Here is a 19,834-nt window from a genome sequence, read left to right on the forward strand (position 1 = left end):
GTCGAAATCTTAAGAAATCGAAACTCCTCACAGCTGTGATGATATTGAACCTTAAAGTTGATATGCACTTGCTAAATGACATATTTTGATATTTATTTTTGATACTTTTAATATTTTTTTAAATGGGATATTTTAAATGTCTAGGTTGTGTAATGAAGAACCAATAAATTCATGAAGAAAGCTTTCAAGATGTTAAGCAATAGCCAGATTTGCAAGAAATGGGGTTTCAGTAATTGTGAAGAACGTACCTTCGATGTTAGCTTCCAAAGCGAAGCCATACATGCAGACCCTGGGCTCGAAATCTTTTTTCACTTCACAGAATCATGCTAGGATTCCCAACAAAAAGGTTTCGAGACTTTTCTCAGATGTTTGATCAGGAATGAATTTTAGAGCACTAGAAGAGAGTTTTGCAGGACATCATTTACTAATTTTAGAAGAGTTCTGCACGGGTAAATGGAAATGTTGTGATTACACACTGGGAGGAGAATGTCACTTCACATATTATCTAATGCAAAGGAAAGGAGAAATCTGAGATGCTACGGAGTTCCGCAAACGAAAAGGGTGTGCCCAATGGGACCTGTCAGAAGTTCGTACGAAAAGTAGCTAATGTGAAGAGAAGGTTGACCTGGCTAAAACTGATTTTTTAATTGACTGATGTACGCTGAATGGACGGCCCAAATAGAAACAAAAGAACTGGAAGAAGCCGCCGGAGACAATAAGCTCAGCAAGCTTCAAGCAAAATCGACCTATAATCTGGCCTGCTGTCAGCGTGGACTCTACAGATTACAAGAGTCAACAAACAGATCAATTGCGTTCAAGGAGAAGAGAGCGTCGTCAGTCTCCAATCTGCGACAGAAGAAAATTGCGCTTGTAGGTGAAATATTGCTGTTTCGCCAATTTCTGAGCTGGTTCTTTAAGGACAAATCCTCAGAAACAGTGGAAACTGGATTTCAAATGTGCTAAGTCAGTTATATTGCCGAGGATTCCAAATTGGTAGCCAATGCATTAGAGTCCCGTTAAAGTAGGAGTTCTCACCGAATTGAATTGATCAACATGAGAACGCAACGGAACGGATAAGTCTGAGGTCAATCTCCTCGCGTTGTACGTGTCGTCTCAGCAAATAGCATGAAGTGGCTGTTGAATACGAATGTCAGACAGCTCCTGTTCCGTTCTAGTTCTGTAGGCTCGCCATGACATCCGACAGAGACTGCGTAAATTGAACATAGGTAGGACGTTAGATGTGAAGTCGTTAGAAACCGACTCAATGCAAAGGGAGAAAATGTTTATTAGAAGCAGGTTGAATAAGAAAAGAGGAAACCATGGCACAACTAACTGAAAACGGGATTTATTAACTAAAAGCTCTTTGGGTTTTGTGAGTGCATATTTCCAGACAAAACAAAATCTGCACAATTAAAAGTATAAACATTGGGACGTATACAGAATCTTCCCCCAAACTATTTTGAAACTTTGCAACATGTGATAAGACGCAAGACATATGCCTGGTCGTATTCTCTGAGATCAAGATCGAAACCTCCAGTTCGGCCGAGACGAATATAAGGGATCTCGTTTTTGCCGTTGCTATATTTCTGAAAAGAAGAACAAAACGCTGAATGTTCATGTTCAACTGATTTAGTTCTGTGTACTTTTACTATTTAATTCAATGATTATTTCCATCTCATAGTGTTTATAAACAGAAACCTTGATTAGCAAAACTAGCTAAAAGTGCTTTAACAAGCAACTGCGATCAGGAAGATAGGTCAGATAGGAATAGGAAGACAGGTCAGACTAACCTTTTTTTCCTTCACTAGACGAGCGCAAAACTGAAAAGGAAATATGTGCGATGTGTGAAAATATGATGCGTGCTCGAACAAATTATTGCTGTCCCTCGTTTTGTGAAGTATTTATTATATATTCGTATTTTCTTTGCTGTATAGTCCTAAATTGTTTGCCATGTTTTCGTACCCTCAATTATTATAGATTGGTATTTTTTTTGTTGTAATTGGGTTTCACGTCGTTCCCACTGACTATGATATAAAAGTCTTCTAGTTTAGGCAATCTCTTTAACTCACGTAGGTTGCTTCGTTCACTACGTAGTTTATGAAGATAACAAGTGAAAGAAAAGATGGAAATCTAATTGTATGTGTGCCAATAAGAAGATTTTATTAATTTTAATAGTTTTTTTTTTGTTTCTTTTTCATTTTGATGGCTGTCCATCAACTATTATAGAGGGTTGAAGAACGTGGGCCGCCATTTATAGGAATGTTGATGCGATCCTTTCAGAAAACGGTCCTTTCAGAATCTGCAATGCCTCTGATTTGCGTTCCAAGTTCTCTTCATTGTCAACACGTCGAGTAGTTTTGACCTCAGATACGAAGGCTACAGTCGCACTAAAGTGACTTGAAGCTTGCTGTATTTTCATAAGGCCGTAGCGTCGGAACAGCGCCGGCCAAAGATGCGCACGTGCACTTGAGAACCGTCGTCAGTGAAAAAGGCGAAACAACGTTTAATTTCAGTCTTTGGATAATCGAGTACGAATAGCAGGAAGGTAGTACTATCCATAGCTCTCTGCCCCACCACCTTTCGTTGCGGTATTTACGTTCAGCTGCAAACCCGTCTTTTTGCGAGTGCTGCCAGGTCATCTGATAGATGCTCATCAATGGATGAGCATCTATCAGAATAGATGCTCATCAATGCCCACTTGTTTTACCGACTTTGCCGGCAGCATGAGCGACTGCGGTCGAAGCGGCGCGGTGAAGCAAAAGGTTGCGATCGATGTGGGACCATAGGTAGATCCATTCGAACACCAGAAGTGAATGGAGTTATCGAGAGCCACACAAAGATTGCAACCCTAGCCTTCACCACACCACTTACGTCAACTGCACGTCAGGTAGTCTTAACTAGATTATACTAACTTACAGAGGCCTCAGTTATCACATGAAGAGACACCAGGAAGACATGTAGTCGGGTCAAAACGACATGAAGCACGGACATTTGCGCAAGCGGCTGCGCTCGAAGCGGAGCGGTGGAGCGTAGCGGTTGGGATCGTAAGGATCCTTGCTCCCGCCAACCACCTCTGCAGTTCGCATGGCCCACCTCGATTCCAACCGCTGTCTCCACCTCACCGCTTCCGAGTGCGACCGCTTACGCAACGGTCCGTGCTTCATGTCGTTTTGACCAACTATACAAAGGACTAGCCAAAAGTTTTGGTTGCAACAAATATGTTGCGGTTCTTCACGGCTTTTTCAGTTGTTCTTTTCATAGAGATTAGAGGGTCCCCAGTATGTGTTTAATCGCTCTTCGCGGCAGTATTCCATCCGCTCCCCAATTTCCAGTCAACTGAATCGAATAAAATCTTTCCATCGCGTTTTAAGTAGTTTCTTATGATAAAGTTTACACATGTTCTTCACTGCATTTATAAAGTACATACAAACACGAGAAGCGCTCAGTAGGAATCGGTGTTTTGCTTCTACAAATTAATATTTTCTTGTATCATAAAAGAATCACTAAAATGCACAAAAGAGTTCCTTTGTTTTGGTTTGGAGAGATCTTCGATCTTCTTCATCAAACAGCTCGTAATTTAAAAATATTATGCTTTGATTTGTTTACACGCGTTATGAGCCTTTAGTCAGAGTGCTGGCCATGAAGATCGTATAGTAGGGTCAAAACGACATGAAGCACGGTGCAATTACGTCAGCGGCTGCGCTCAAAGCGATGCGGTGCAGCGTAGCGGTTCGGATCGAAGGAGCACCTTTGTTACCACCATTCTTCACTGTACTTTGCGATGGTCTCACTTCGATTCCAACCGCTTTCTCCGCCGCGCCGCGTCGAGCGCACCCCTCTACGCGACTCCACCGTGCTTCATTTCGCTTTGATCCGAGTGTACACACACCTCCATTGGTCCAAAAGTGACTGGAACGGCGAGTGACACAAAATCCATGCGAAATTCATCCGGACACCTCGAGTTCTTAGGCATAATACAGTATTCTCCTTGCGGCCACAAAGTCGTGGATTCTGGAAAATGTTTCAGCCGTTGTTATCTTTTACGTTGGCAAACATTGAAAACGACCTGGACTCTCTGTGTGAAAGTGATCTCTAATGTCATTCGTATTGACACCTTCCACAAAATCGTGTGTTGTCTGAGCAGAAAACGATGCCTTCGCTGAAATCTAGCGGATGATTCCTATGTTTTGTGCATGGTTGTGGACAACTTTCTTGGACCTGCTTTATGCACACGACACATAAGAGAAATAAGTGTTACATTGTGAATATGATATTATCCTGTTCAGCAGAGGTTGGGTACCTTCAGTAACATCTATTAAACCGTTTTTTGTATGCTGGAATATTTTCCTCCGTCTGGGATTCGTGAGATGACAAAGATCATCCGCTTATTATGGATCGACGAAAGTATCGCTGTCCTCATGCGATTAAACTACAAAAAATTAGCTTTAGCCAGGGTGTCATAGCCAGCTGTAAGCGCGCTATCAACCAGCACCTTAATTCGCACCATCATTTCATCCATGTTTACTCTGCACACCTTTAGCTTCTTATGTCAATGTAAGTATATTTGCTTATTCATGATTACGCTCATTGAATACTTAGTGCACTAATATTTCCTCTGGTACTATGTCCTTTAATCGTACTTGTATAGATCTCGCTTCAAAGTCCCTTGTGTTATTCGATCTTATTTTAATGTTTTTATGGTTTAATTTCCCATGTTGGAGGCGCTTCTACACGAGACATAAAGACGTTGGACTTGCTGGTGTTTGCCTATTGTGTAAAAGACGTGTGAAGCTTAAGAAGACCCGCGTCGCAAAATGTCGTTGTTGGTTTGGTAAAGGATACGTGACTAGTGGAGACACGCTACCATAATTTCCTTCCACGAGAAGTTATTCGTCATGAACCCTAAGGATCATATCCGAATCGTTGTTACGTGTTATGCACAGAGGTTTGCAACCGATTATCTTGGATCGACTTATCAAGCATCACGAAGAAACAATGCGCAACGAGCAAGCTGGCATGTGTTCATCGTTAGAAGAGTGATTGAAATCTGGCAGCGGTATTGAATGCCTATGCAATTAGCCGTTCTGGACTTTGAGACCGCTTTCGACTCTCCTCATCAAGGCCGACTTCTCAAAGGCCGCCACGATGGAGTATCAGCAACGTTCATTCGCTTGCTTAATGACATTGATCAACGGACGAGTATCCAGTTACCATATCAAACGGTGTAATAAATGCGGCAGTTGGAACACCAGCTGCATGTACTACAACATTTGATATGGTAACTGGAGTAAGACAAGGGGCAATTGGCAGAACCCTTCAACTTCGCCATCGCAGAGATCATGCGAACAACAGTCTTTAAGTGTCCGATCGACATTGTCTTAGCACCATCAGCTTCATTAACTCCTGTATTTTTGCAAACACTAAAGTGTAGTGTTAAGAGGATGAAATGGAGCAGTTTCGACACCATTTCTTTTCCTTTGCACATACTCCAGACGGCAAGGCCCTCTTCGCTGAGATTGATGCGTTTAGAGAATGAGCGATGCTCGAAAACACCTCTAACCGTCTGGCTTCTTAAGACAAAACATGGAATTTTGACGTCAAAAGCGGATCATACACCGGAACCGAATTGTCGTGAGTTGAGTAAAGATTCTTTTATGTTTTCTCGAAAACAAAAAATGCTTTAAAAAAGTAATTAAGAGTATGTTCTCCATTGTTGTACGAAACTTGAACTGTTGTCAACCTTTATCGAAGCCGTCTACAACTTATGGACTACGTCTACGAACTACGTCGAACTCGTCGATGAGTTCTATTGTCTGTGCTGTATGCTGAAAAATAACGGCAGCTACGAGAAAGATATTAAGCAAAGATGCGCCAAGGCTATTTCTGTTTCTAACTCCTCAACGAAATGCCTGTAGCCGCCCCCATCATCAACGAAGTCAAGCTGCGAGTCAGCTTATCCGCAGTTCGCCCCATCATGAGGTACGGATTGGAGACTTGGGCAGCACGGTCTACGGTGGCGTAGAGGCTTGATTGCACGAGAAGGAACAGCCTAGATGGATGTTTGACTACTTTTGGCCTAGGACATACCACACTGATTTTGCCACATAGATTTTTACACCGAAGATGTACTGTGCGGAAGAGATATCAACATCTTGCACCGCCATCGAAAATGGCTACAGAACATCGTCTTCGCTCCTTTGTTTATATATTAAGGAGACCAGCACATCGCTTAGTTCAGTAAGTTCTGAGGAGTTTGTCGGATTCAAGGTGTAACATGCTACCTGGCCAAAAACGGCATTTCTACGTTTAGTTGGTGAAAAAGGACCTAAGGATACTCGGCAGTTCAGACGAGACATTAGGTTAATATGGAATAGCGACGAATGGACTGATTCTGTGCAAACTCTTGCAGAAGGCTGACAAGATTAGGCAGGGCTTTTCAAGGATGGCACATCTCGGCAAAGATCGTGTCAGGTTATTAAGTAAAAAAAAGTACTTCTTTTGCCTATGCTCCAAATGAATGTGGAGGGAATCTTCTCATGATTGTGTTCAAGAGCACTTGCTATTTCGAAACTGCATTAGAGTGGTAGATACTGGAGGCAAGAAAGTGTTGCTCAAATATTTTGAAAATTGCTGGTAGTGGTGTTTCCTGCCGCAAATTTTGTTGGGGTTATGCGTGTAATTATCACGATCAATGGTGAAGTAATTTCCATCTTCTATGTCTACATTTATACTATTACAGATCAGCCGTCGCCAACGATGCTGAAAAGTCAAGGTTCCCTTATCAGCACTCCGCTTGACGAGTTGTCGAGGTTTCGATATCGATCATTCTATCGACCACTGTTTTCTCTAGTTTTCATGCCCTGAGATATGAAAATCGCAACTGAAACTGTTGAATTATCTTCGGTCACGTGGATCTAACAACACCACTCAGCACACCTTCAGATCAAGAGATGTAAGAACAGCACATTAAATAGAATCTTATTCACGTCTTTAAAAAGCAATAGCATCATGCAAGGATTCTAGAAAACGAGACTCGTGTATACCACTTCAAAAATTTCGATCACTTTTTTTTCGAAGCAAAAGGAAGCTCTGAAAAAAAAGAATGGGCATACGATTGTTCTGGCCATTGTCTAGAATTTACATCCGCTGTTGAAAGTATAATATAAACACCGGAGGTGACGTTTCGTGCTGATTAGAAATACACATGTTCTCAAAAATTCAGGAGATGAACTGCGTTAGGTGACTCAGTAAATTGTTATTACACTGTAGTTAGTAATCCCACAGAAACGCCTACATTTTGATATATTTTCAAAACCGTTCCTGCATTTTCTCGCGCATGCGACAGTACGTGACCAATAAAATGAAATGAAAATGAAACCTGTTTCTTTGATGAAATATCTTCTTTTTCTCTTGCTGTAAGAGCAAACTATAATAGCGTAGCGACGTCGTCGGGGGACAACTGTGAACGAGAGTTTTCAAAGTCGAGTCAAAGAAAGTAGACCCTGCTTCCCCTCCCTTTGGGCATCTCGTTCTATGCAGCTTAATTCAGATAACCCTTGACAATCCCATCCATTGAAAAAAACTACATGGCCTAATTTCAGGAAATTAGGTACAGGCAATGGGTAACAAAAAAATGTGCAGGTCTCTCTTGATAATTAATAACAAAGCTTCAATAGAAAATTTAATTTAATTTAATTTAATGGACGACAACAAAGCTTTAATGGAAAACAAGTTTAATTGATTATCGGGAAGAAAACTCAGCCACCTCTTTTTCGGAGAGGTACAGCACCAGTCATAATAATTCCAGAAAGAAACAGAAGGAATACAGAGTGGTGCAGCATGACTGTGTTTCTCCACGTCTGAAGAGCAAAAGGTGTGATAGTGAGCTAAAGGGCGTCCGGATTAAAAGACAAGGACAGCGAAGGAATGTAGTGTTAACAGCGAACAGGTTAGTTAACCATGGTTCCGTAGTGAAAGGAAGATCACAAATCAGACTAAAATGATCTATCCTAACATACTGTTCTTTGGGAATCATTTTATCTACAATCAGTCTGAACGTCCAGCTAACTGACTTTAAGGACGCTTTCTGACGCATCAACCCAATGTCACAGGGATCGCCTGTGCGTGCGTGCGTGCGTGCGTGCGCGCGTGTGCGTGCGCGAGTGTGTGTGTGTCTGTGTGTGTGTGAGTCACGAAATTCGAAAAGGGGGATGCGACGGGTCCACCGGCGTCAGATTGGTGCGCAATAACTTCGTGTGCATGACGCAAAAGATAGATGGTTGCAGCCGTTTCATTGCCGTGGTCACTGAGAGCGTTGTTTTTCACCTTTATGACTTCCCAGCATGTCCATTTCCTTTTTTGTTCGCCTCAAGTTGGTGGCATTCCTTCCTCAGAAAGTGGAAAATGCATGCAAATAGCTTAAATAGTAGCGAAAATAGTTCAGAAAGAAAACTATGAAACCTCTCTCCTTTGTTCATAATAAAGATGGAAAAAGATTGCTAGAATTACACAAGTCTAATTTCACGGAAAAGGGCACTAATATTGATTTGATCAGTGAAGGGAAGCGAAGCGAACACCACAAAAAGTCTGAAGTCCGGCTTTAGCAGGACGTTCAGACGGTATATATATATATATATATATATATATATATATATATATATATATATATATATATATATATATATATATATATTTGTATATAATTAAGAGGTTAAGTTGTTGAGTTGACGTTTGGCTCAAGTGCATGGGGTTCCCCGAAGCAATGTACAGCATGTTAATGAAATAGTAAGAGCAAATTATTCTAATTTTTATTTGAAGATATCGAGCGAAGACATTCGATTAATTTACATTGAATGTATTGGTAATGTAATTGCCATGAAATATGGAACTTGGACCTGAACAAAAACGAATTTGATCACTTGCTATACCACAAACCAGTAGGCAGAACTACGCTTAATGACCTTCTTCATCAACTTCCAATTCTTACTGTGTAACCTTTGCGACAGGCGCTACTCGATCATTAGATTCATCGAATTTCACGTTCCTGTAAATTTCTCCTTCTGTACTTCTGGTTACTAATGTATGAGTGAGCGCTTTTGACACCAATTTTTTTTCCGAAAAAGATGTACAAAGTGGGCTGAGACTTACAACATTACTGAAGATTTGTGGAGCTTGAAGACGCTGACAAACCTTTCGACCTCTTTCGCGGAAACTTCTTGTTTGGGAACGGGAGGTGCAACGTCTCCACTTAATCCATCTTTCGGAATCAATCCAGCGGCAATGTCAAGCTCTTTCTGTTTGATTTCGTCAATCATATCTCGAAGCATTTGCTCAATGAACTGCACTCGCTCAGGATCAACATCATCGTAGCCCCTGATTACAGAACCAAACATTCAGCGACGTGCTGTCAAAAGAGCAGCAGGCAAATTTAATACCTATAATGAGTAGTCACATAGTTAAGCGCTTTACTTGTGACAAAAAGGCCCCAGAAGTAGCATAGAGCGGCCAGAAACCAAAAAAGAGAAACTGCGAAACCGAGGATGCCTTCCTTTGACAACAAAGAAAAGCTAAAAGAAGAAATTATTGAATCGGCAAAGGTTTATCGAGAAACACCACGCACTCCCCTTTCAGCTTATTTATGTTAAATCCGGAAGTGAACCCCATCTCCTCACCGCTATTATTGTGTAATACGTGGAAGGAAAAATTAGCAAGTTCCTTTGTAACTCCAGAAAAAAAAAACATTAAGCTATGTTTTCTTTTCCTTTTTCTTCACAACTCTCACCATTTTCGCCTACGTTGTCGAATCTGCACGTCAATCGGTTTCTGAAGGCGATATTTATTAGTTTTGTTTAAAGGCAGCATACCACGAATTTGCCTGGTGAAGCAATCTACGGGAAAAGATCTAGAGATGGGGTTGGAGAATGAGGGATCCGGGGTGGTTTCGCCCACTCCTCCCTGGCTGTCGTAAAGACGGCGTGGCAACCGATTTAGTTCTTACGTGGTACTTTGGAACTCTTCTCTATGTACACGTTCCGGTCCTACCATTAGCCTATTCATTGGTTTTACATGAATGGGCTGGTGAGGAGACCTCACTTATCTTCGACCGCTCGCACGTGGAAGCGGCGCATCCACCAAGGTAACGCGTTGCAACTGAAATCGTCGCGTCTTCCACGCCGTTTTTTACGAAGATGAGCGGAAACACCCCGGATACTGCAAGCCCCACCCCTAACTTCTCCCGCGGATTTCCTCACGACGTAGGATTTGTGGTAGGTCGTTCAATAGTTCAATGCAGACTCATAGCGACTGATTCACACTTTATCGCACCTAAAGCGCATTTGATGCGCGAAGCGTATAAAATGTTGGCGAAGAAGCGGATGAAATGAGCGCTATGTAAATACTTACATATTCATCAAGTGCATGGTATGAAAACTTCACTCTTTCGTGTACTCGAGTTCTAAGATATCTAGAGTCTGTCAATACTGACGTAAAGCTCCAAAATTACCGCAACGGCCCCAACGTCGATAGCGTATATTAGTTGCTCTTATTTTGATAGTTTCTATCGTTTCGACCATTCCATCGCTATCAACAAATTTTAAAATACTCAAAATGAACTGCGCAATCACTCCCTTTGCGCTTGCAAAGAGCTTACGAAAAAAAAGTGTTTACACTGAATGACTCTATTAATACGCAAGAAGCGTTTAGCTGCACAGATGGCATTAGATTAAAAGGGCACATTTATCATATCTTTACAAAAACAAATCTAGGTTTAAATTGCTCCTGCTGTAGACAGATCTCTAAAATTAGGAAAAACAGCTTTGGAGCTGGCAGTTTCCCTGTTGGTGAACTGATTAAGGTTGAAAAACATAATAGAATATGGGTGTTCCATAAAACCTTCCTGCGGCTAAAAAAAACCGGAGACCCACAAAAACGCAAAATTTGTGTGAGTTATTCGCATTCAAAAATTTTCCATCTTCCAAATTTCGTGTTCTTCGCGGCTATTGCTGCACGCAATAGCTATAGCTGCGAAGAACAGGAAAATTCAGATCAAAAAATTTCAAAAAATTATACCAGTCTTCATTTTTTTCTTTCTTGGTCACTATTTCGAATATAAAACCAGCAGAGTATTGATTTCGAATCATTTCACTTCAATAAGCATCTATTGTAGTCCTTATTTGCCGGAAGTTTTTATATCATGACCTGAAGATGGAATGCGCACATGTCTGAATGTAATTAAAGCCTACTACAACTAAAAATCGTTTTTTGTGCCGCATGGTGTTTTTTTACAAACTAATTTCAATACTGCGTATATTCTTCCGTGCAGATCAATGGAGGATGCCTGGTAGTAATTTTCTGTTTTTTTGCAATTACTTTTCAAAAATTCGAGTAGGGCGATGATGAGAAATTCTAACAAATAAATGGCAACTGGAAATTCGAGCAGGAGTGAAATACCAGCTAGCACTTCTGCTCTGTTCATTCGAATTCTTCATGCTTTAACTACTACTCGATTTGCATATCTTCTTCTCCTTTAAAAAACATTTTTTATCAAGGAAAATACAGTAGCCAAATACGTACATACAAATGTGTAGCATTTTTACAATTGTTGCTAGAGTAATTTTCCGCGGAAAACTCCTTTAAATTTCATAATCTCTCAAGTCCATTCAACATCATTGCGACTCTGAGTACCTTCGAGTTCTGACAAGGATAAAGGCTACTTGAAATAGTCATGTTATAATTCCACTACCTATGAAGACGGGCTAGGATGAGACATAAAATCAAAGAAAACTACTAATACGTCTGCTGAAAGTACATCCAACACCTCATATAACTGAGATCGACTATGCATAAAAGTGAGTGCCGTCACGATCGCGGCGAATCCTCCTACAAAGTCCGAAACTGCAACGAACTTCTAATTTCTTTCTTTTCACTAGTGCCATAATACTAAACTCGATTACATCAAAATAGAGGAAATAAGGAAAAGCAACTCACGTCATCCACGCCAACGACCATAGTACAACTATAGACAATCTCGTGTTGTAAACTACAAGCAAATTCGGACGCTGCTAGAACAAATCATATTTTTACACAACACTCCTTTTTCTGTAGAAATCAACATCTTACATAAAGGAGACCTACAACTCCTAAAGGCAAAGCAGCAGCGAAAAATAAAAGGACGACAAACGGTAGTGTAGTGTATAAGGAAGTCTCCTGCTAAAAATTTAAGAGTGCAAAAGAAGCGAAAACCGGTAAATTGACAGATTTTCGAGAAACTAACGAAGTAATTCAATGCGCCATATGCTACGAGTGCTATACCAACACCGAAAAAATCGAACACCTGAAAAATCAACAAAACACTTCTGAGAAAAAAAATCAGTGCAGAATAGCAAATGCCAACGCAATTAACAACTATCGCTAATCGTTAGAGCCTTTTGCATAAAAAACTGGGAGCTGTGATATTTTGAATATGATAAATGGCGGCGATCTACATTCTCTTATATGTTTCAACGCTGAAACTACTAGTGAACTGCACTCTCTTGCAGCTGATAAGGAGATATGTGGGTCTCACTTCGAAGTACGATTCGTAGTGGAATTTTTGGCACTACTTTTGCACAAATAAGTTTGAAGTTGATGTCGGATTTTCTATAATTCTTCCTCCAATACGTATCTTTGGATAAATTTATTTTATTAGAAAGAGTGGCAACTTCTTCTCGCTGGATCGATTCCTGGTATTCTTTTGCTTTTGATCCGCGCATTAGTTAGAATAGGAAGCTCGAACCAAATGCTCGTAAGAAAAGAGTGGTAGGTTCAAGAGTTCCTTTTTTTGATATCTTGGATGTTGTTCGCCAAGAGTGCGCTCCTGGTTCCTAATACCTAGAATCACCCGTTCCGCCACCTACAATATCCTTCGTAAATTCCTCCAGATTCTCACGTTTTGTTGGTCTAAACAGAGACATCAGCGTGCCTATCTCTAGGGTCTAGGGTTCACTTATGAACCCAGTTTTTTGGCATTGGATTCCACTTGACCTTCGTAATACTTCAATCGAAGGATAAAAGACTGATCTCAAGTGGCAAGGAGGTTTCGAGTCACCTCCAGCAAATAAACATTGCTATGTCCAATTTGGGTAGGATTTGGTTAACCACTCACGAGTTCACCTGAGATATTAAATTGAAGGTACCCTGCTAGCATTCTCTCTAACAGCAATAAGAAGGAATCCTCTACTGACTCCCAAACACTACTTACATCGTAGTGTCAGGCAGAACAAGGTTACAGCTGTCTAGATTCAAACGAAAACGTACTAACATGACGGGAAGATACGGAAATACGCAAAATTTGCTCTCCACAAGATCTGCGCATAAAAACAGGAGGATAGCAACACAGGAGGAACCCTGGACAGGAATATAAAAAGGCACGGTTTCAGGAACAATTCAGCAGAACTTCCGAATATCTTCCGTTATCATTCCTTAGAGAAGGCGGACTATCTCATTACGAAGACACACCGCTGCGTTTCACTACGTGTTGCTGGCGAATCTAAATTTGAAGTTTGCGCGTTGGGATCATAACTTAACTTCGTCCACGGGTTGAAAGCTATGCATTGGCGCTGCTGTAATGATAAGCAAAGGATTGCAAGCAGATGGGAACGCTATATAAAGGATAAAGGATAAAGTGTCCGGCGTTAATCGGGATGCACCAATACGTTCACTCCAATTCAGAATCGCCTGATGTTCACGAACGTGTAACTGGCCTATACAATGACTTGCAGGGGCTAGCCCATGTGTCAAGTCAGTGTTTTTATCCTCCCGGACAAGTCTGCTACTAATCTGTCGATCCCGGAGGGATGAAAGGTTTGGTGAGCACTAGGGCGGACTCAAACCCCTGATCGCAGGAAACGGAACCTCTAACTGCTACACTACATCAGCCCATGAATCCGCGATATACTACACCGTAAACCACTTTCGTTGTTTTGTCCAGACTGTACACCATTACATCCGAACAGATTTCATCTTAATCCTTATCTCTTGCGCAAGGTAATGTAAGCGCCGATTTGATGAAATGTAACAAATCGCGCACCTGGAAAGCGAGACATGCGATGAAACTGTGCATGCAGTTGCAAACCTAAGAAAGAGTCTGCTCTCTTGTGAAATCGTTGGTATAGAAATGAAGGCACTCAGAGAGACTACCAACCACATAGTCTTCGTTTCCTTCTTCCCCTAATTCCGCTAAAGCATCGCACATCCACGCCAACCACTTAACCGAACAGAGCTATGAAAATAAGACTGTCAAAATACAAACATGAACTAATCATAATCTGATCATAAGTGTTTAGCATTGATTGGCTTCTTATTTGTCTTAACGAGTTCAAGTTCAATTCAAAACTCATTCCTTTTCAAATTTTCAACAAGTTTTCAACCGGCCAAATAAGCAAAATTGTTACCAACTGGTTTCACCTTTAGTAGTCTTAAACTTTTCTGAAAAAAATGTATAATCTACTCTCCAAGCATATTTCAAAGATGAAATTTTGGTGACTCGACTTAGCGAAAGGTTATACTTACGAACGTTTGAGACCGAGTTGGAAAGGTGGTCCATCGATTACATACTCTAGTTGTAGTTACAAGAGCCGTGCACAATGAAGATAATATAAGGAGAGTTCTTGAGGAAGAAGTAATGATGGTGCGTGCGCTGTGATCCTTGACCATGAATTCAGTAGCTTTACTGGTTTAATAAGTAAGGACAAATATTTCTTCATCCCACATTTGCAAGGTCGATTATTGAACGCGATATTTTTTTGTTTTATTATTGTTTCTCGACTAAACATATAGTATCAAACAGTCTTTACATCTATCTATTCATAACTGTTATCTTATTTTCTTCATTTCTTCACTACTGATAGAAAAAAGGAGACGATTTAACAACAGACGTAGGAGTCAGAAACAATGAAGGAGAAAGAGGGGAAGAGGAAGTGAGAAACGATTCAACTCTAAGACCACCTTTCATCCATGAAGTGTTCCTTTATTCCGTCGAGTATTTCTCTTCTTTCTCTCCGAAGTCTGTGTTCGGAACGGCGTGGTGAACTCAGCACTTACAACTAAGGAGGGACCTTTGCTGGTTCTACTACTCCAGAGATGGGTGAAGCTGGTGAGGACCCCGCGTCGAGCCACTAGCTTCACCGCACCGCTTCGAAACGCAGGTAGATTACGCAAGTTCATCGAAGTTCAAGTCATTTCTACCCGACTATAAGAAGGTGTGAAGAAGGTGAATGTTGAAAGGGTTGATCCATTTCCGTTTCGAACAAAAAATCAGCTGAAATCATTTGTGAATATGTGAATAACATGACTTACTTCGAATTATAACATGTGCCTCTGCTTGTTTCCGTTTCTCCTAGATTTTTCTTGCCGCGTGCACTTTCCTCATCGGAAGTCCTCGAAAGAGCAGAGGGCCTCACCTAATTCCTACACTTTTAGGACCGTAGTAAGCTAGAGATGAGCGTTCCCAAGACCTTGAATGACAACCCATATCTCCTCAACAGCAAAAATGACTTATGTGCTGTTCCGTGGTGAGAAGTAAGAAGAGACAAGAGTGCGCGGTGGCGATGGCTTGAGTGTGCACCGCACAGCTGAAATGGAACTGAATGAACAGACAGCATAAAGGTCAGAAGTAATTAAGGGAGAAGAACAGAAAAGAAGCTGGATGAGCTACTTCTATTTATAGGGAGGAATACTTACGTAGCTCCATCACCTCATCCTCCATAAGGAGTGTAAGGCACGTGATACTCCTTCATTCTGTCCGATTTTCTCTTCTTCTATCTCGCACTCTGTTTTCGAAAAGAGAGCATTGATTACTGATACTGATTTTACTCTTTAGTACCATTCATACTCCCGCACCTTTTTTCGTGTAAACGAATTTGTTGTCTATTGCAGCGATATTAGTTGTACGCCGTGATATATATTCGGATTCTTCAGGGGTGAATCAGTGCAGCAAATCGATGTTTATGAATTAGTTTAGAAAAAACTGGAAACGATCCTCAACTGAAAATACCTTCTTTTCTGCAGAGATTAGTAAGAAGTTTTCTTTCTTTGTTTAACGGCTTCATAGAAGTTATTTTTTCTTCAACGAAGCTCGAGTATTTTTCCCCCTCTCTCTCTTTCTCTGCCTCTCGAAGTGCTGCTATCCGAAAAAAATTCGCAGCATCCAACAGAAATTGCAATAGGTTTATGTATTTACGAATAAATACTTTGGTCCATCAGTGGGTCCTGGAATTCCTACTGAACCGCTAATGTCTATTTCAACTTTGAATCCAAACTTGAACTTGAATCCAACAAATGAACAAATCTGTCCCATTGCACTCATTGAAAAGAAATTAAATACTGATGAATTTCGGACCTGCCGCTCATAAAGTTAGTTTTTTTTTTAAATAGGTTAAACTTATTTGAGAATATTATGACACGACTGTCTTAATTAATTTTTATCCAGAGTCCCTCGTTGAATTAGCCTTCAATTAGAAATATGCATTAGGCATCAAACCCCAAAGTTGTCGAAGGAAATAGAAGATCTTTATTAAACAGCGGCTAATGTTTCGGCGATATCGCCTTCGTCAGAGCCTGGAAAACTCAAAGCCATTAGTGACCTATCCCCTCAAGCGCCTCTTCACCCTACAGAAAGCACCCAAACGGTAAGCAAACTCAAACAGCAACACATAGGCTAGTACTTACCTCATTAGCTACACTCGTTAACTCAGCAGACCACCACGTACCACAACTACGAGTCACAAGGGTTTTATATAGGGACCTCACGGCCCGCCCCGTAGATCAAAACCCGCATAGGTCTTGATACGGGGATAACTCGTTTGTGATCGCAATGCACTCATCCTTCTTGTTCATTTTTGGACTTTTGGCGGTTATCCAAAAGGCCTCTAGCGTTCTGCGTGCTGTGATTTCGGACTCGTAGGATAATATACGAACTTCTACCTCTACTTCGGAGTTTGGATGACATATTCTACGGTGTGCTCCAAGTGGGATGAAGGTTTTTGATTTTGCGAGTCCATCTAGATGCTCCTTGACCCTAATACACAATGGGCGTCCCGTTTCCCCTATACAATCGTCACCGCACAACCTGCACGTGATACGATACACCACTCCCGATATCATGCAATCACCCTCTCTGCCATACGGGCAAACCACGCAGCTGGGAGTTGTGCAGAGTCGATCATACACACGGTTACGTACCAGCTGAACCTTGAGGTTTGCTGGAGGTATTTCCACAACCCTCACGTCATTCCTTAGACCCGCTTTTCGTAGACAGCCCCGTACTGCTCTGCTCATATCATCAGATATATAAGGTAAACAGAAAGGGATCTTCTCTGGGCCATCCACTACGTTGGGTCTTCGAGAGGGATACCGTGCTTGTCGGGTAGCACCATCTCCAGCTGGGTACCCATTGGACATTGCTACTTTATGGGCCACATTTATAGACCATGCTTTTTCCTGGCTACTCGATGAGACTCTTGCCGCCGTTCTGTACATGTTACCTATAACAGATTTTTTCATTTTGCTGGGATGCGCTGAAAGATAGTGGATTAAGATGTTTTTACTACTGGGTTTCCGGTACCACTTAGTCTTACATATCCCATTCCGCAAGTAAATGTGCACATTCAGGAAAGCCAACCAGTTGTCTATCGGTCTCTCCCTTGTGAACTTAATGTGCGGACACTGCTGATTGAGAAGATTGAAGCACGCGTCTAGTTCTGCTTGGGTTGAGCAGACAACGCAGCAATCATCTATGTAACGATAATACAGCAGTGGTTTGCGGTCTATTATAGGCTTTTCGATCTTGGCCATGAAAACAATGGCGAGAGTGGGTGCCAGCCTTTGTCCCATAGCTAGGCCTCTAAGTTGTCGGTAGTACTGTCCCGACCATCGGAAAATAGAGCAATTCAGGCATTCGTTTATCAATGTCATGATCTGCCTGATGCTGAATCCATACATGTTCAAAGAAGCCTGGCGCTGCGTGAGCAGTTCGTGAACAGCCTGCATCGCTACATCGTTTGAAACGTTCGTATAGAGTGACGTAACGTCAAAGGTCTCTACTACACATTCACGCTCAAATGAGGTACTGCGGAGATGTTTTAGGAAGTTGCTAGAACTGTTGAGGTTGGCAGGGACATATCTGAGCAGCTGATTTAGGATTATGTTGAGCAGCCAGGAAATTCTATCAGTGGGGCCCCTGATACCACTAATGATAGGCTTCACTTTAAAGTCACGTGGATCGTTCGAAGTGAGGCCATTTTCAGAGAGCTTGTGAGTTTTGATTAGCGTGTATAGGACTGGACATGCGGGTAAGTCGTTCTTGAGACGCGTAATAAAGTTTTTTGGGAGCCCTGCTGTTCCAGCCGTTTCTACCCAAACCCTGTTTAGGCGGCGATATTGCTTTCTAAACTCATTGGCGGAGGATGGGACATATAGACTGTCATTATCAAGATGTTATCTCGTGATCGCCTTGTCTAGTTCACGAGATAGAACAACAAATTCGCCTCCCTTATTACTAACTGTGGGGCTGTCTACGAAAAGCGGGTCTAAGGAATGACGTGAGGGTTGTGGAAATACCTCCAGCAAACCTCAAGGGTCAGCTGGTGTATGATCGACTCTGCACAACTCCCAGCTGCGTGGTTTGCCCGTATGGCAGAGAGGGTGATTGCATGATATCGGGAGTGGTGTATCGTATCACGTGCAGGTTGTGCGGTGACGATTATATAGGGGAAACGGGACGCCCATTGTGTATTAGGGTCAAGGAGCATCTAGATGGACTCGCAAAATCAAAAACCTTCATCCCACTTGGAGCACACCGTAGAATATGTCATCCAAACTCCGAAGTAGAGGTAGAAGTTCGTATATTATCCTACGAGTCCGAAATCACAGCACGCAGAACGCTAGAGGCCTTTTGGATAACCGCCAAAAGTCCAAAAATGAACAAGAAGGATGAGTGCATTGCGATCACAAACGAGTTATCCCCGTATCAAGACCTATGCGGGTTTTGATCTACGGGGCGGGCCGTGAGGTCCCTATATAAAACCCTTGTGACTCGTAGTTGTGGTACGTGGTGGTCTGCTGAGTTAACGAGTGTAGCTAATGAGGTAAGTACTAGCCTATGTGTTGCTGTTTGAGTTTGCTTACCGTTTGGGTGCTTTCTGTAGGGTGACGAGGCGCTTGAGAGGATAAATCACTAATGGCTTTGAATTTTCCAGTCTCTGACGAAGGCGATAACGCCGAAATGTTAGCTGTTGTTTAATAACGACGATCAATAACAATCTTGGCTACAGCTCAAGGAAATCAGTTAAAACTACGTTTCAACATGCCGAGATTCAAAGACAGTCGAACATGGGCAATACTCAGGAAATAGAAGAGTTAGAAGTTCCAGATATCTTGAAAGGGGTTGGATTTTCAGGACGTTCTTATCTAATTCACGCCTTCAGTACATCGCTCTTTTCGTGCCTTTACAGTGGTTGTTCAAGTTGTTATCTACTAATTTAGCTGGGGTCTCTTCTCTTTTACTAACTTTAACAACCCTTCTGTATCCTTAAAATAACTGAAAAACATTCGATTAACTCGTTTCTCAGGACACTCCTCTTAAATGTCATCCGAAATCTATACTCTAACTCTTAAATTAATATATCTGAACGAATAAGCTATTCAAGACCGCTTCTGCTGAGACGATTCTCTGTGAGGTGAAGAAAATTAGGTGCGGCGCCATCGAACTGACGGAAAGATACCAGAGGAAATATCCCTCCTGAGTGTCATCCATGATATTAGAATATAACTATCCTTTGAAGATCGTGGCAACTAACCG

General features: G+C 41.6%; 3 protein-coding genes across 7 annotated transcripts; all 3 read right to left on the minus strand.

Moving 5' to 3' along the window:
- Nucleotides 1–1,454: 1,454 nt before the first annotated feature.
- RB195_019072 (uncharacterized protein) lies at nucleotides 1,455–7,796 on the minus strand (the record flags this gene model as incomplete). Of its 2 annotated transcripts, XM_064186765.1 has the most annotated exons (4): nucleotides 1,455–1,586; nucleotides 3,890–4,011; nucleotides 4,067–4,159; nucleotides 7,766–7,796. In XM_064186765.1, 4 exons carry the CDS (start codon nucleotides 7,794–7,796, stop codon nucleotides 1,455–1,457), a joined length of 378 nt encoding a protein of 125 aa, XP_064042645.1. The 2 variants fall into 2 exon arrangements, with proteins under 2 accessions (XP_064042645.1, XP_064042646.1); XM_064186764.1 differs by lacking the exons at nucleotides 4,067–4,159; nucleotides 7,766–7,796 and having other exon boundaries at nucleotides 3,890–3,973.
- Nucleotides 7,797–8,800: 1,004 nt separating this feature from the next.
- RB195_019073 (uncharacterized protein) lies at nucleotides 8,801–14,230 on the minus strand (the record flags this gene model as incomplete). 4 transcript variants are annotated; one of them, XM_064186766.1, is made up of 9 exons in its annotated part: nucleotides 8,801–8,894; nucleotides 8,987–9,043; nucleotides 9,190–9,372; nucleotides 9,435–9,566; nucleotides 11,986–12,059; nucleotides 12,118–12,207; nucleotides 12,272–12,331; nucleotides 14,066–14,110; nucleotides 14,180–14,230. In XM_064186766.1, 9 exons carry the CDS (start codon nucleotides 14,228–14,230, stop codon nucleotides 8,801–8,803), a joined length of 786 nt encoding a protein of 261 aa, XP_064042647.1. The 4 variants fall into 4 exon arrangements, with proteins under 4 accessions (XP_064042647.1, XP_064042648.1, XP_064042649.1 ...); XM_064186768.1 differs by lacking the exon at nucleotides 8,801–8,894 and having other exon boundaries at nucleotides 8,983–9,043; nucleotides 12,133–12,207; XM_064186767.1 differs by lacking the exon at nucleotides 8,801–8,894 and having other exon boundaries at nucleotides 8,983–9,043.
- A 2,570-nt stretch (nucleotides 14,231–16,800) lies between these two features.
- On the minus strand, nucleotides 16,801–17,949 carry RB195_019074 (uncharacterized protein; the record flags this gene model as incomplete). The annotated part of the gene is made up of 1 exon (XM_064186770.1): nucleotides 16,801–17,949. One exon carries the CDS (start codon nucleotides 17,947–17,949, stop codon nucleotides 16,801–16,803), a length of 1,149 nt encoding a protein of 382 aa, XP_064042651.1.
- Nucleotides 17,950–19,834: the final 1,885 nt, after the last annotated feature.

The sequence above is a fragment of the Necator americanus genome, chromosome II, assembly GCF_031761385.1.
Source record: "Necator americanus strain Aroian chromosome II, whole genome shotgun sequence".
Taxonomy (NCBI): Eukaryota; Metazoa; Nematoda; class Chromadorea; order Rhabditida; family Ancylostomatidae; genus Necator; species Necator americanus.